Below are 16,980 nucleotides of genomic sequence, written 5' to 3'. Positions count from 1 at the left end.
CTTCAAGGTGGTGTTTAGCACAATTCCAAGGGGATATGGATTATCTTAGCCCATTCTGGCTGTAACATACTTACACTAGGTAGTTTATAAACAACAGGTATTTATCGCTCACAATTTTGGAGGCTGGAAAGTCCAAGATCAAGGTGCCTGCAGGTTCAGTGTCAGCTAAGGGCCTGTTCCTCATAGATGGCACCTTGCATGTGTCTTTACATGGTGGAAGGGGCAAACAAGCTCCCTCAGGTCTCTGTTATAAGAGGTAATCTCACTGACGAAGTCAGAGCGCTCACAACTTAATCACGTCCCAAAGGCCTCCCCTCTTAATACCACCACATGCAGACTAGGCTTCAATGTATGGATTTGGGGGCTACATAAACATTCAGGTCACAGCATGGATCTAGGGTCATAGACCCTGACTGCTTCTAGCCATCTGCCCCATCTGCCCTAAATAGCAGTCCCTGTCCTCATGGGCCAAGATGGAGCTCCAGATGCCACATCAATCTTGCAAGCAATTTGTTAAAAAGTCAAAAAATAGCAGATGTTGCCACGGCTATGGAGAAAAAGGAACATTTATACACTGTTGGTGGAAATATAAATTAGTTCAGCCACTAAACTAATGGAGTGTAGAGAGCAGTTAGGATATTTCTCAAAGAACTGAGAGTTGAACTACCATTTGACCTAGCAATCCCACGACTGGGTATACACCCAAAGGAAAATAAATCATTCTGCCAAAAAGACACATGTGTCCACATGTTTATTGCAGCTCTAATCACAATAGCGAAGATGCTGAATCAACACAGGCGCCCATCAGTGGTGGAATGGATAAAGAAAATGTGTAGAAATACACCATGAAATACTATGCAGTCATTAAAAGTACAAAATCATGTCCTTTGCAGCAACATAGATGCAGCTGGGGGCCATTATCCTAAGCAAACTAATGCAGGAACAGAAAACAAAATATTGCATGTTCTCACTTATCAGTGGGAGCTGTGCATTGGATACACATGGTAATAAAGATGGGAACAACAGACCCTGGGGACTACTAGACAGGGGAAGCAGGGAGGGGTAAAAGCTGAAAAACTACCTATTAGATACTATGCTCACTACATGGGTGATGGAGTCATTCATACTCCAAACCTCAGCATGTTGCAATATACCTTTCTAATAAATTTGCACGTTAGCCCCTGATTCTAAAATAAAAATTGAAACTCAAGAATTTTTATTCTCACACCTGCAATTCCAGCACTTTGGGAGGCTGAGGTGGGCTGATCACTTGAGGCCAGGAGTTTGAGATCAGCCTGGCCAACATAGCAAAACGCCGTCTGTACTAAAAATACAATTAGCCGGGTGTGGTGGTAGGCGCCTGTTATCCTATCTACTCGGGCCACTGAGTCAGGAGAATCACTTGAACCCAGGAGGTGGAGGTTGCAGTGAGCCACTGCACTCTGGCCTGGGCGACAAGTGAGACCCTGTCTCAAAAAAAAAAAAAAAAAAAATCTTGCAAGCAGCAGGAAGGAAGAGGGGAGGACTGAGCAGAGAGACTATCGCAGCTTTCTCTTAAGAAAGGTTACCAGAATTACCACATAATCTTTGGCTTCTCCACATGGGACAGCCACAGTCACTTAACCAATTGAGCTTCAAGAAAGGTTTTCAAATGTGATCTGTATTTCAGGCTGCTATGCACCTAGCTAAAAAACAGGGATTCTAAATTGGAAAAATGTGTATCAGAATACACAATTATTGGGGGGGGAAAGTCTTTACTTAGGCTCTGGGAGATCCCGCCCTCAGCACGGGGATCCTGTGCTCACCCAGAGAGGCAGTCAGCATCTTGGGCACAGAGACGTCTCCCCGCCTCTTCCCAGCCAGGCCCTAGATCCCTGCAGTCCTCTAGCGCCCCCTACTGGCTCTCCGCGGGACTCAGACACAGGAGCCAGCACAGATTTATTCCCGGGAATCTGAAAAGGTAGTTGGTGCAAAGGTAGGTGATGCAAAGGTAGGTGGGTGGGTCACTGCAGGACTCAGTCCAGGGGCTCTACTCGCAGCCAAAGTCCATCCTCCGCACGCAAAACAATCTCCGACTTCCTACGTGGCTCCCTGTGGTCGGGCAGGATGCGGAAGCGCAGCAGCGTGAGCGCCAAGACCACCTTCATCTCTGCCATCGCGAACGTCTGCCCGATGCAGTTCCTGGGGACCAGGGTGGAGGGTCTGACTGCACCCAGGACCCAGATCCCGGTCCCACTGCGCCAGGAACCAGGCCAGGAACCCCCAACCCCACCCAGATCACCTTGGGCAGACAGGAGGGAAGCTGTGTCTGGACCACCATGTGGGCTTGCATATTCCCAGAGCCTAACCCAGACCCCAGCCCCAAATGAAACCAGACGGAGCAGGAGGCTCTGAGCACACCCTTTTTCCTAGGATCTTCTTTAAAACCCCTATCACAGAAACGCGTGGTCCTACAAGTCAGGCATCTGACAAGGCAGCCATCTGTGCCACCCTCAGCCCATGCCCACCTCAGACACCCCCTGGCCTCACCTGGGCCCCGCCGAGAAAGGAATAAAAGCCATAGGTGACCTCTTCTGGGCGTTTTCTGGGTCGAAGCGGAAGGGGTCATAGACCTGGGGTGGAGGCAAGTTAAGGCTGCTGATGGGGCCTCTCAGGACACCCAGCCACCCCCACATAAGACAGATGTGGGTGGAGTAGAGAGGAAGTATCTGGTTTTCTGGGACAAGACCCCTCCCCCGACCAGGCCCCGGGGATGGAGAAACAGGAAGGGGCAGCACCTCAGGGTCTGGCCAGACTGAGGGGTTGTGATGGATTGCGAAGATGTTGATGCTACAGACATTCCCTGTCATGCAGGAGAGGACAGTAAGGACAAGGTCCGAGCTGCCTGCTGGGACCACCGCCCTGCCCAGGACCCTCCTCCCCTGCCATGGAGGGCACCTTTGGGGATGACCCGGCTGTCTGGGAGCACCACGTCCTGGGTGCAGCTTCGGGAGATTGTAGGGACTGGGGGATGCAACCGCAGGCTCTCCTTCAGGCACATGGTCAGGAAAGGCAACTGGGCCAGGTCGTCCCTGAGGAAACACCCAACAATTGTCCAGGGAGCAAACACGGCCCCCCTGCTGCCCCTGGAGACCCTCTCACCACCTCCCTCTGACCCTCAGTCCTATAACAAAATTAATTCCAGAAGCAACAAAGATGTAAGCATTAGAAAACCAAAGTCACAAAACTACTAGAAGAAAAGTTGACCTGGTGTTTTGGAGGTATTTCTGAGCAAAACAATATTCAGAAGACGTCTCTTAAAAGTGCTCATTCCAGCGGGGCGCAGTGGCTCACTCCTGTAATCCCAGCACTTTGGAAGCCTGAGACAGGAGGATCGCTTGAGGTCAGGAGTTCAACACCAGCCTGACCAACATGGTGAAATCCCATCTCTACTAAAAATACAAAACTTAGCCACGCATGGTGGCGGGCACCTGTAGTCCCAGCTACTCAGGAGGCTGAGGCAGGAGAATCCCTTGAACCTGAGAGGCAGAGGTTGCAGTGAGCCGAGATCACACCACTGCACTCCAGTTTGGGAGGCAGAGTGACTCCATCTCAAAAACAAAAGTGTTCATTTGTTTGTGTGAAAAAGTATTTAAAATTATATAAAGAGGTAACAAAAGCAGGAAAAAAAATCTCTACAAAGGGCTTATAAAGTTATTTGAATAAATAATCTCCACTCCACACTGTAGGGTGGGATGACCATATGTTGTAAAGGTGTCAATTATTTCTAAACTAATCAATATACTTCATGCAATTAATAAAAAATCTAGCTGGATTCTTTTTGGAACTTTGATATCTTATTCTAATTGAAAGAATTTTAAAGTTCATCAAGAGCTAGGTCAATTTTTTTTCTTTTTTTGAGATGGATTCTCACTCTGTCACCCAGGCTGGAGTGCAGTGGCCTGATCTCAGCTCACTGCAACCTCCACTTCCTGGGTTCAAGCGATTCTTGTGCCTCAGCCTCCCAAGTAGCTGGAATACAGGTGTGCACCACCACACCAAACTAATTTTTGTGTTTTTAGTACAGATGGGGTTTCACCATGTTGGCCAGGCTGGTCTCAAACTCCTGATCTCAAGTGATCTGCCTGCCTCAGCCTCCCAAAGTGCTGGGATTACAGGCATAAGCCACCATGACCTGTCCAAGCTAGGTCAATTTTTAAATAAAAGATTGAAGAAGGGGAACCCAAGCTTCCAGATATTAAGAAATATTGCAAATGCATACTAATAAAAATAAAATAATTTTGTAAAAAAACTGTGGGACTGCTGCAAGAACAGAAAAACAGATCCATAGAACAGAGTAGAGAGCTCAGAATCAGGCCTGTGAATAGGGGGAAACTTAACATCTGCTAAAGGAAGGTCCACACGCCCCTGGAGAATGGATAGTGTGGTGGAAGTTGTTCAGACCACTGGAAATGTGGGAACAGAGAGAAACAGGTTCTTGTCTACTGCATATACAAGGTGGAGTCTTTTCCTTTATGAGAAAGGTAAAATTATAACGTTAAAAGATGATAACATAGGAGAAATTTTTGTGACTTAGGAGCAGGAATTCTTAAAACCCCAAAAGCTTAAACAAGATAAAATATAAGGGATAAATATGCATGCAAATTAAGGATTTCTGTGCAATAAAAGATACAGTGGACCCAATTAACATTCCAATGAGAGATAAGAGATTCAGAGAAGATGCCGAAGATATAGATAGATAGATGATAGATTGATAGATAGATAGATAGAGATAGATATAGATAGATAGATAGATAGATAGATAGATAGATAGATAGATAGATGATAGATAGATAGATAGATAGATAGATAGATAGATAGATAGATAGATAGATATCCAGAACAATATCTTCAATATGTCAGGAATTCCTGCAAATCTACAAGAGAATGAACAGGTGACCCAAGTGAAAAGTAGACAAAGGATTTGATCTAAGAATTCACGGATGCTCAAGCATGAGAAATGTACAAGGAGATGCTCAAAGTCACTGGCTATCATAGAAATGGAAGCTAGCTGTCAATGAGACACCACTTCACATCTATTCGAGGCTAGAATGGCCAAAGGTAGGTGTTGCCAAGGGTTGGCTGAGGTGTGGGTAGAGGGGTCACATGCACTGATAGTTGGGTGCACAGCAGCTGCCAATGTGGAAGGCAACCTCCAGGATATGGCCAAGGAAAGATGTGTGTTTTACAGCCCAGCAAGCTGGTTCCCAACTGTAGATCCCAGAGAAATTATCAGACATGCAGATAAAGAGATATGCACAAAGATGGTCATTGCACTGGAGAGATAGAAGCAGTCCAGGTATCCACTACAGAACTGAAGAGAAAAGGACTAGATCATAGCTAAAAGCAGGAGAATAAATATACTTAGAACCACGGTGCTGCAAATCATAGTGCTACATTTATATAGCACAAATCATAGCATGCAACCATGGTGCTGCAAACGTAGCACAAATCATAGTGCTATATTTCTGAAAAGGTAAGAACCAGCACAACATCTGTGAAATAAAAACATATATAGAATTTTAAAATGTATCCACCCCAACAACAAATTTTACAAATAAAAGTATCCATCATTTTGTAATCATATTGATGGAGAGCTGGAAGTAGAGATTTGAGATAAATGGGAAGAAATGCGTATTGTATAGAAAAATGATGAGAATTTGCCATGAACTGAGGAGCATCGTTAACTCAAACATTAGCACCTAAGGTCCAAAAAATTTATTAATTAAAATTTTCAAAAGTATTTGTCAAACTAACTAACCTGATCACAGAGTTCAAATGGAAAAAAAATAGGAACTCGAGGGAAAAAAAACTGTAAACACAAAGTAATGAGACAGAACAAACTCTACCAATAAAAGTAGACTTCATGCTGCTCATGTAGGACTACATGATAAATGGAACAAAATGAAGGCAACAAATAAAACCATATATATACATATATGCCTAAGATAGATAGACATATATATATATGGTTTTATTTGTTGCCTTAAAATATATATATATATATAGTGTATGCACTATATATAGTATGTGTGTGTAGATATATATATATAGTTTCTTGTGAATTTGTTGTTATTTAGAATCATGACACAAGGACAAAATATTCATTAAACTTGATTGGGACAATTAGACATTTGGAGAAAAAATAGATTCCAACATAGATTTCAAAGGGAAACATTTCTAAATGTGAAAAATATTGATAAAATGTTAAATAAATAAACTTTTAAAAATATATAAGCCTATTAAAATTAGGCAAACAAGAGTTTTGCATTTTACTATTAGAGTATAAAAGGGTTTTTTAAATAATTTTTTAAGAAACACAAACAGGAATTATAAAAGAAAAAATTAATTAATAAATTTGGTGACAAATAAATGAACCAAAAATAAAAATAAAGTCCAAGACAATGCATTTTGCATAACAGAAAAAAGAAATAACTTTCTTAATATGTAAAGAGCTTTTATAAATAAATAAGAAAACTAGTATGACCCAAAGTAGAAAAAACAAATTATGCAAAAACTGACTTCACAGAAAAAGAGATATGGATGGCTCATCAGCAGGTGAAAACAGTGCTCAAGTTTACCCATATTTAAAGTTAGGTTCATTAAAATAACAAAATATTATATTGCACCTATCAGATTGGCAAATGTTTTAGTTTCATAATAGGCACTTCTGGGGAGGTTATGAGGAAATCTGGCATTCTCAAAATCTGTGTGTAGGAGTAGATTTCCCAAGAGCTATTGAATTGTAAAACTCAAATGGTCTTTGGCTCAGCAACTGCACTTCTAGGAATCTGTTCTTCAAAGATGACATGTCAGCAATGATCATGGTACACCAATATTCAACACATCATGTCTTTTATACCAAAAGGCTGAAAAGTATACAAACATGCGTTGATAAGAGAATGCTTTGATAAATCATAATATTAGATTGGTCCAAAAGTCATTGCAGTTTTTGCCATTAATTCTCCAAGCAGCCCTGTGGGACAGCAATTCCCCACACCCTCAGTTTACAAAGGAGAAAAGTTGTTCAGAAAAGGGAATTGATTTTACTAATGTTGCATAGCAAGTTAGTGGGGAAATAAATATGGACTCCCAGACCATTCTGTCCCCAAAGCATGCAATGTTACCCTTGGTAGCCCCCGTTAGGTAGAGTAGTAGAGCCCTGTTTCTGGGCTCTACTCCTGTTCCCACTAGGCAATAATGGCAGAATCATCAAAAAGATCCTCCCCTTTTCCCCCATCTGGGGAGAAGAACCAACGAGAAGGACTCAGAAACAGCCGCCAGCACCTGCACTCACCATTCAATCTCTTTAGGCTCACTGTCCTTCAGAAGCTCTTGCACCTCCTGCCGGCAGCGTTCTTGGTATTCTGGGTGCCTCGCGAGGTTGTACAAGACCCAGGAGAGGCCACTGGCCGTGGTGTCATAGCCTGAGGGTTAGCCAGGCAGATTTGAATCTCTGGGCTGCTTCAGCACCCAGAGGGTGGACAGCGCCCACACATTGAGGCTCTCAGGAAGGTTGAGGGGAGCGGGAGGTTGGGCTGAATAAAGTGATTCAGGGCCGGCCCTCCACTTCCCTGGAGTGGAGAGACCCCTGTCCCCACTGTAGTCCCAGACTGGGACACTCACCTGCAACCATGAAAGTGTTAGCTTCTGCTCTTATGTCCTCATCTGACAACTCTTTCCCATTTTTATCCTGGAGACAAGAACCCCAATCACACTAGTTCTGGGGTCACTGGAGTCTAAACTGAAACAGTCTCTGAAGACCCATTATCCCAGAAGGATCCCTCCCTTGTTATCTCCAGATCTACCCCCACAGGCTTCCTCCCGGCCTCCTGTTTGTTCTTCCCAGGCAGCTTTCTATGCAGCTTTCTATGCAATCACCTCTAAAACTTATCTAACTTGTCCCTCCCTTCCTCAAGCACCTTCCATGGCTCCTTAGTGCCCTCTGGATCAAGTCCAGTCCTTCAATCTGACATTTGACCTGAAGCTCCATTTTACCTCTTGAATTCAGATCCCAGAGAAGCCCACCTCGCTCAGCAGGAGCACATCAATGAAGTCCAAAGTCTTGGACTTGGCTTTGGCTTGGAGGAAGTCATCAACACCCTGGCTAGTGAGGGTGCGGCGCCGCTCCTGGATGACGGCATCTGTGAAGTCATGCACCAGTCGGCAGGCCCTGCGGAAGCGCTGTCCATAGGGAGTGAGGAAGTACAGGAAGTCCTTGTACAGGAAGAACTGGCTATTCCGTTTCACTACAAGGGCACTGAGCTCCATGATCGCGGCAATATATTCACTGGGCTTCCTGCAGGGCCAGTCCAGAGAGAGGAAGCAGCTACTTACACACATGAAAGCCTGGCAGCACCTTCCAGCCAGAATCCCAGGACCACGTTCCATGCAGAAAGGAGTGCCCTGCAAGCACACTTCACTCTCTGCCTCCCACTCTCTGTGAACTGCCTCCTGCCCCAGGTCCCCAGGGCACAGCTTGGCCATCATGGGCATCTCCTCTCTCTCTCTTACAAAACATCTGCTCTTGCCTATTATTATTCAGTTTCTCCCAAATCTGCCCCATTTTCTCCACCAAACTCAGACTTCCTCTCCCTGGCATCCTTGCATGCTGCGTCTACATGACAGTCAATCTTCCATAGAGTCCCACAGAGTCCAGTGTCCAAGCTCAGCACTGACCATGAGTCTCATCTGCTCAAACACCTCCATGGCTCCCTAGGAACCTTGGATAAAATTCGTCTTCCTTCGTCTGACTTTTCAAGATCCTTAAGATCTAGTTACTGCCAACCCCTCCACCTTCATTTCCAAGTGTCTCCCAACTGCCTGTTGCACATGCTCTGCTCATCTTAGCCTCCTTGCCTTGACCCAAACAGTTCCACTTGTTTGGAGGAAACTTCTCTTTCTCTCTCTCTCTGTCTCTCTCTCTCTCTCTCTTTCTCTCCTTCTTGGTCCTTCAATGCCTACTTCTCATCACCTCTCCAGGAAGGCTCTTCTTGTCTCCCTGGGCTTTGCTCTCCCCACACCCACCCCCCTACTCCATCCCATGTTCCCAGGCCCTGGGCAAGAACTCACTCCTGACAATTGCTGTCAAAGCTGAAGATGCATTTCTGCAGACTGTCCAGGGTCATAAGGCTGATGTGCTCAACCACGTCCAGACGGGTGCTGCCCTCCATGGCCAGGCGTTGCCACTTGTCCTGGCCAGAGAAGGGAACAGGGCTGGGGCCAGGCCTTGGCTCCTCTGAGTCCCCCTGCAACCCCAACCACCAGGATGGACTCCCCCAGAGGCAGGCTCCTGGTTTTCTGTCCCAGACGCCCATCCCCAGGGAGGACTAGGCTTGGGTGAGAGTGGAAGCTGTTACTATTAGATGAAGATCCCATGACTGGGTTCAAGCCCCAGCTGTGATTCCTAAGCTGTGTGTACCCTTGGTCAACTCACAGCCCTCATCTAGGTCTCACCTGTCAAATCCTCAATAGCAATCAAGATGACCTGCTTTGATGCCAGTGAGCCAGGCTAGAACCCCTTTTCCCCCACTCTTAGACTCACTGACAAGCTGGGTGAACTTGGGAAATCTCCCTAACGTCTCTGGCCCTCAGTTTCACCATTTGTCATGGCATGGGGGAGAGGGTGGAAAATATCCTCTACCTCACAGGGCTGTGTAAATTAAATGAGACCACATATACCATGGAATAGGCATATTACGTCATTTCTGTCATATGATGAGCTCTCAATAAATATTATCTTGATTCATCTTCATTGTTATAAATTAATTACAAAAAGTCCCTGTGATCCCCCTGAACATTTTTTTCTGAGCATGCCAAGAATGCAAAACTCTGAAGTTTTGTTGTTGCTCTTGTTTGTTTGTTTTGTTTGTTTGTTAGTTTTTGAGATGGAGTCTCGTTCTGTTGCCCAGGCTGGAGTGCAGTGGCACGATCTTGGCTCACGGCAACCTCCGCTTGCCAGGTTCAAGCAATTCTCCTGTCTCAGCCTCCTGAGTAGCTGGGGTTACAGGCACACACCACCACACCCTGCTAATTTTTGTATTTTTAGTAGAGACAGGGTTTTGCCATGTTGGCCAGGCTGGTCTCGAACTCCTGACCTCAAGTGATCCCAATGTGCTGGGATTACAGGCATGAGCCACCACACCCGGTCAACCCTGAGGTTCTTAATCTGGGCTATTTCTCAGTATTGTGTTTGCAGAGAACAGCCTTGGGGTATAAGGTAATGGCTCCTCTGGGACACACGTTAGGCTTATTCTGCTTGCTCTGAAAGCTGATTCTCTAAGCCTAATGCTCCTCCCCATCATGCAAATATACTATATGGCAGGCATCTACAGAAGCCCACCTTATCACCCCAGGGAATTTGGGTGGCTTAGAGAAAGGATCCAAACCAACAAGATGCACATGCCACTTGCTGAGACATGAGTAATAAACTTTTGTCTTTGACCCAGAAGTCTCGTGTCTTCTGGCAGAATCCATGCAAAAGTAACAAGTTAATTTATTAGCTCACAGGAGAAAAAAAAATCCTAGTCATTTTACAAAACGCTTGGCTCCATTTCTTCTCTTCTCCCTGCATCCACATCTTTTGCAATGTGATTTTTTAGCAACTTCCATTAAGAGATGGAGCCTATTTTTCCCCACATTGATTCATGGTGGACATTTTACTTTTTTCGGCCAATAGAATGTGGTGAAAATGATAAGGCCATAACTAGTGAGAAGTTGGCTGGGTGCAGCAGGTCATGCCTGTAATTCCAGCACTTTGTGAGGCCGAGGAGGGCGGATCACTTGAGGTCAGGAGTTCAAGACCAGCCTGCCCAACATGGTGAAACCCTGTCTCTACTAAAGATACAAAAAACTAGCTGGGCATGGTGGTGGGCGCCTGTAATTCCATCTACCCGCGAGGCTGAGGCAGAAGAATTGCTTGAGGCGGGGGTTGCAGAGAGCCAAGATCGCACCATTGCACTCCAGCCTGGGAGACAAAGTGAGACTTCATCTCAAAAATAAAATAAATAGTAATAACTAGTGAGAAGCATTGCATCCTCCTCTCACTGCCTTGGAATCCTGTCTCTGCCATGTGAGCAATCCTGGGGTGTCATCTAGAGGCAGAGAATCACATGGAGAAAAGTCCAGGTGTCCCAGCTGAGGCCATCCTAAATCAGCCAGAAGCCAGCAAAGCTCCAAACATGTGAGAGAACTGAGCTGGCACAAGCAAAGCTGCCTACCTGACCCACAGCTGCTCTTATACCATCCACCTGCAGAAGGGTTGGCCAACATTCCCACAGATTTGTTAGCAAATACAAACCCTTATTGCTCTAAACCAATTAGTTTTGAAGTGATCTGTACTCAGCAATGACTACTATGCAAGTGTCATCATTCCTTTCTTGAGTTTACAGGGATTCTGTGAGAAAAATGTGGAAATTGACTCCTTTTGACCACCTACTAAGTGTCAGAGACATGAGTCCATCACATGCTCCTACCACCTTTTAGTGAGGATTATTAACCTCATGGGGAAATCAAGGCACAGAGAGGAAGAGCAATGGCCCCAAACCCACCCAGGAGAGCCAACATTCCAGACCCAATTGTATGTGATCCCCCCACCCTAAGGCTGCAGTTGGGACCCTGAGTTCAAGGCACTCACATGCATGACGTTCGCACTCTTGCTGAAAATCTTTATGTAGGGCTTCAGGATGTTGAAATGGAATGCAGGCATCAGCATGCGACGGTGGTGTCTCCACTTGTCACCAACACTTGACAAGAGCCCATCCCCTAGTAGGGCAGCCAAAGGCTGTGGGCAAGGGCAGAGCCTTCCCCTGACCACACAAGTTGGTCCCCATCCCGTCCACCTACAGTTACTTACCCAGCCAGGGCTTCAGGGTCTTGTAGAAGATTACGTCCTTGTCTGTAATGGCATCTGAATGAATGAGGACCATCAGCATCCATGGAGAGGAATAGAGGAGGGACTTTGGGTATGGAGGGTGGCTCCCAGCCAGAGGTTTGGACTTCTTTTCTCCAAGCCCAGCATAGCAGGAAGGAGGCCATGGGCAGAAGAAGAAAGGAGGGTGGGGGGCATAAAGGGGGCCGGACTAGGCTGCAACAACACTATAGAGCAATGATACACCCTAACGTGGTACAGCACACCCAGCATGCCTTGACGTGGCTCCTACACAATCCAACATGTTCTGCAACACCCAAGCATAAGTCAACACTCTACAAAACACATTTACAGAATAAGAGTTAAAGACAGAATTCTGATGATATTAGGTGAGACCTGAATCCAGTTGTGCCTGAAGGCCATCCTCCCTGGACTTTGCAGTCAATAGGTTCTCTTTAATGGCTTAGACTGTGTGGGGTTGAGTTTCTACCACTCACAATGGAAAGACACCTCAGCACCCAGAGAGAGCCGTGGACCTGCCCAGAGTCACTCAGCATTTTGGGGCCTGAGCCATGGTCTCCGTGGGGTGATACCCCTTCTGCTGCTCTCCCTGGCCTGTCCAAAGATGGGAAGGGCAGAGGGCAAGGGTAGGGCTCCAGACTGGGGTGGGGTCTCTCCCTGGGGCCTGGAGCAGGAGGGCAATGAGCATATGGTGGAAGTGCCACAGGCTGGGGTTAGAAGGAATCGACCCACAAGAGGTGAATGTCATGGAAATAGCAGCCCAGATCTTCCCCCAACCACAACTCCTTCTCACTGCTCTGGGCCTGCAGAAGGACAAGGCTAATGCCAGGCCTTGCCCGGAGTCTTGAATACTAACATTGCCCACTGCATCACCCTGCCTCTGCTTAAAAAAAAATTATCACTCATCGTTCCAGACCCAGCTCCTGCTACTCCTCCTCCAGGAAGCCTTCCAGCCTGCCCCAGTAGAAACCTTGTTCTCCCCTGATCTGTCACAGCCTATCTCCTCCTGGCCCATTCTTAACCCCATGAAGTTGGGGATGTCTCTGTACCCATCCATCTCTTCAAGTTTGGGGATTCCTCCAGGACAGGGCCTTGGATTAAGGCTTCTCGGGGCCCCAGTGGTTCCCAGAACAACACAGAGGTGGGGAAGATGGCAGCAGAGAGAAGAGACACTGAGGTTGGGGTTGGTGACTACAGGAAGGAAAGAGGAAGGTGGCTGAGAGAGAAGCAGGAAGGAAGGGGCTGAGTACTACAAGAGCTGCACAGAAGCTTTGGGGATGAGATCTAGAAGCCATCCCATGTTCTCCTGTGCCCACCACCACAAGCTCTGCAGGAGTACCTGAAGTATTGATGACAGATCGGACGGTGTCGGGGTGGCACAAGTTGATGATGGGAAAGATGGGGCCCAACCACCTCACAAAGCCCTGGGGGTAGGTGGCCACCAGCTGGGTCAGGACCCTCAAGCCCTCCTCTGTGGGGGAGACCTGCAAGCAAGGCAAGGGCCATCACCTCCTGTGATGGTTAATTTTAGGTGTCCACTTGACTGGGTTAAGGGATGCCCAGATATCCAGTCAAACATTATTTCTGGGTATGTCTGTGAGAGTGTTTCAAGAGAGATTAGCATTTGAAGGAAAACTGAGGAAGAAGGATCTCCCCTTCCCAGTCTGGGTGGGCATCATCCAATTTGTTGAGGGTCCAGGTAGAATGTTAAAGTGGAGGAAGGGTGAATTTGTTTTCTCCTCTGCAGCTGAGACATCCATCTTCCCCTGCCCTTGGACATTAGAACTCCAGGTTCCCAGGGCTTTGGACCCAGATGGAATTGTACCACCAGTGTCCCTGATTCTCCAGCTTGCAGAAGGCATAGAGTGGGACTTCTCAGCCTCCATAGACATGAGTCAATTCCTATAATAAATGCCCTCTTCTGTCTCTCCATAGATTAGACAGATCATAGACAGACAGATGGGCGCATAGATAGATAGATAGATAGATAGATAGATAGATAGATAGATAGATAGATAGATAGATAGATAGATGTAGATATTGATATCATATTAATTCCATTACTCTGGAGAAATAAATACATTTCCCAGGAGGAGCCACAGCAGGTCCCACTGCAGGCTTTAGAGGTGGCACAGCCTCTGCAATGAACAGCATGTCCAGATTCTGCACATATAGGGGTAATCTCCACTCCCTCCTGCTCCCTTCTCTTGGGGGCAGTATCTAAGTTCCAAGGCTACATCCCAGGGAACAGGGAGAAGACACACTGTCTGTTCACGGAGAAGCCCACCTTGAATAAAGAGGATGGATTTTCTCATCCTGGGAGTGGCTCCAGCCTATAGACAGTCATGTGGGGTGGGCTCCATAAGGGTGGTGTGTGGGCAGCAATGTGGCCTCAGGACATGTCCCCAGGACTGGTCCCCACATCCTTTTATGTCCTGGCTGGGCCTCACGGGCTCCAGGTCCTCCCATGGAGAAGGGTCTGCACACTGTGGAACTTCCTTTCTCAGCAGCCCCCAGGGGAGAAGAGGTGAATCTAACTGTCTGTCAGGAAGAACAGCAGCTCTCACCAGAGAGCAGCTTCTGCACAGCAAGCTCAGAGCTAGTCCTTCCTGTGCTCCCTCACCCTGCAACTGTGGACACACCCATCAATCCTGCCACTTGCCAATGAACAGACTGATGCCAAATCGCCCAAAGGAGACAGCAGGTCTAAGTGAAAGGGCAGGGTCTGAAGGGTCACAGATAACTTTAAAGAGGAAGTCACTGGCCAATTTTTATCCAGGTTGGGCAACACAACCCATTGGGACAGCTTAGTGGGGATAAAGAAGATGCCCCTGCAAGGGTAGGGTGGAGATGGGACACATCTCTCTTCTGGCCCAGCTGTGTCACGATGTGAGGGTAGGGGGTGTATAGCTACTTCCTATGGGAAAACTGCAGCCCAGAGATGGGCAGACACAAGCAAATGAGCCAGGCAGAAAGTGGGTTCTAGACAGTGAGCTCAAGAGGCCTCCAGTACAGCAGTGGATAAAGTGGAAATAATGGTGAATCCCTGCTGTGTAACCCTGACACTCCCACAGGAACCCATCAGAGGTTCACTAGTGTACTGAAAACAGTCAGGAAAAGAATTCAAAACAGGCTAGGGGTGACTTCCCCTAGACAAGGAGTTGAGAAAGGCTTGGCATGGCAAGGCAGAGGAATGAGTGAGTGGGCAGAGGAATGAGCAAGTGAAGAGAGGAACGAGCGAGTGAGGAGAGGAATGAGCGAGTGAGGAGAGGAACGAGCGAGTGAGGAGAGGAATGAGTGAGTTTCTCTGCCATCCCAGACCTCAGCCCACCCCCTCAGCCTGAGCCCCATTTCCACCCTTCCACCCTGAGACACTAGATCCATCCCTCCTGCCACTCACCAGGCCCAGGTGACCCAAGAACCAGTTCTGTTTCGGGGGCTGCGGGAAACACCGGAGGCGGCGGCAGTTGTCATAGAAGGCGTAGGTCCAGGCCAGGATGCGGACCAGGAGCCAGGAGGCCCCGACCAGCAGCAGGAGCAGCCACGGGGATGCTGCCACCGGCCCGAGGCCCAGCCAGGACAGGCTCAGCAGCAACATCCTGCAGGGCAGACGGGATGGAGGGTGAGGTCCTGAGGCCTAGGAAAGGGGCTGGGGAGCTCCAGGACCAATGATGGGTAAACATGGTTAAGAGCATGGAGGGAGATTCAGGGAATCTCAGGGGAAGAGGCCAAGGGAGAGGGGAGAGAAGTGACACCAAATTAGAGATCAAGGAGACTAGAGACCAGACAGCTTCATCTAGAACCACCAGCCAACTTGACCTCTGGTTACCTGCAAGCACCCATCACCAGGGCCAGCTCCCTGGAGCCACCCCAGTCTTGGGCAGTGCCCCTTCCTATCCAGCCCTGCCACCCCCAGCCTGGCACCTTCTGTCAGGAGAAGCTTGTCCCGCACAACCTCCTCTCCTCCTTTGCTAGGAGGTTTTTGCTCCTGGCCCCAGATCTAGGAAACACTGCAGGAGGCTGGGCTGGCCTGGGCTGGGCTGGCCAATCCTCACAGCCTGGATGCCTCCTTTGTGCCAGGGCAGCCAACCAAACCCCGGGGACTGGTGGAGACCATAACTGTAGAAGAACCAATTCAGGGTGACCCAGCATGGCCACTCAGTCCTCAGCACCTCTCATGTAAGGCAGAGGGTAAGTTGGAGGGCAGCCAATGGTGATCTGAGCCCCAAAACTTGCAGCCACCCTGCCTTTCCAAGACCAGGGGAATGTAGGTAAAGGAATGAAGTGTTCAGGTGCCAGGTGAGCTGGGTGAGGCCAAGCCTTCTCCCAAAACATCCCCCGAGTTCCCCTCCAAATGTGGGCCAGGAGAATGCTGTGCACCATTTCTCAGTGCAGATTTAGGAGATTCAGAGACAGAAGCCTGTTGCCCTCCACTGCCAGCCTGGCAGGAATTCAAGTCCTGCCTCCCAGCAGCCCAGGACCTAGGCTGAGACCTGACGGACAGGAGCAGGAACAAAGAATGCAGCGCCACTGGGGATTACCCAGGGTCAGATTCTGGAGATAAGGAGACCAGCTGGAAAAGCAACCTGGATGCTGGGCTCAGCATAGGAGGACAGAGGGGGCCCGTGAAGGGTAAGGGTGAGGGAAGCTGTGAGCAGACGAGGTCCAGACAGGGGAAGGCAGAGCCAGGGGACCCTGAGTGGAGTCCTTCTTCTGCTCTGTCCTTGCTTTGATGATGGGCAGTACTGCCCCTCCTGGGCTCAGGCTTTTTTTTTTTTTTTTCTCTTGAGAGGGAGTCTCGCCCTGTCACCCAGGCTGGAGTGTATTGGCGCGACGGGATGGAGGGTGAGCTCGGCTCACTGCAACCTCTGCTTCCCGGGTTCAAGCGATTCTCCTGCCTCAGCCTCCCGAGTAGCTGGGATTACAGGTGCCCACCACCACGCCCAGCTAATTTTTTGTATCTTTAGTAGAGACAGGGTTTCACCATGTTGGCTGGGCTGATCTCGAACTCCTGACCTCGTGATCTGCGCGCCTCGGCCTCCCAAATTGCT

The 16,980-nt window shown here is 48.0% G+C and overlaps 1 protein-coding gene across 1 annotated transcript; it reads right to left on the bottom strand.

The window, feature by feature from the left end:
- Positions 1-734: 734 nt before the first annotated feature.
- LOC116478622 (cytochrome P450 4F8) lies at positions 735-15,916 on the bottom strand. Its single transcript, XM_032169999.1, has 13 exons — positions 15,854-15,916; positions 15,330-15,528; positions 13,269-13,413; positions 11,894-11,947; positions 11,675-11,802; positions 9,112-9,233; positions 8,068-8,338; positions 7,666-7,732; positions 7,337-7,466; positions 2,938-3,071; positions 2,778-2,842; positions 2,530-2,612; positions 735-2,181 (listed from the first exon to the last, which is right to left on the bottom strand). The coding sequence occupies exons 2-13, from the start codon at positions 15,525-15,527 to the stop codon at positions 2,016-2,018; spliced, it is 1,563 nt and encodes a 520-aa protein (XP_032025890.1). The 5' UTR covers position 15,528; positions 15,854-15,916; the 3' UTR covers positions 735-2,015.
- Between the last annotated feature and the right edge of the window lie 1,064 nt (positions 15,917-16,980).

Source organism: Hylobates moloch, unplaced genomic scaffold (genome assembly GCF_009828535.3).
Source record: "Hylobates moloch isolate HMO894 unplaced genomic scaffold, HMol_V3 SCAFFOLD_12, whole genome shotgun sequence".
In the NCBI taxonomy this organism is placed as follows: Eukaryota; Metazoa; Chordata; class Mammalia; order Primates; family Hylobatidae; genus Hylobates; species Hylobates moloch.
Note: the sequence above shows the minus strand (reverse complement) of the source record. Positions and strands in the feature narration are given on the sequence as shown.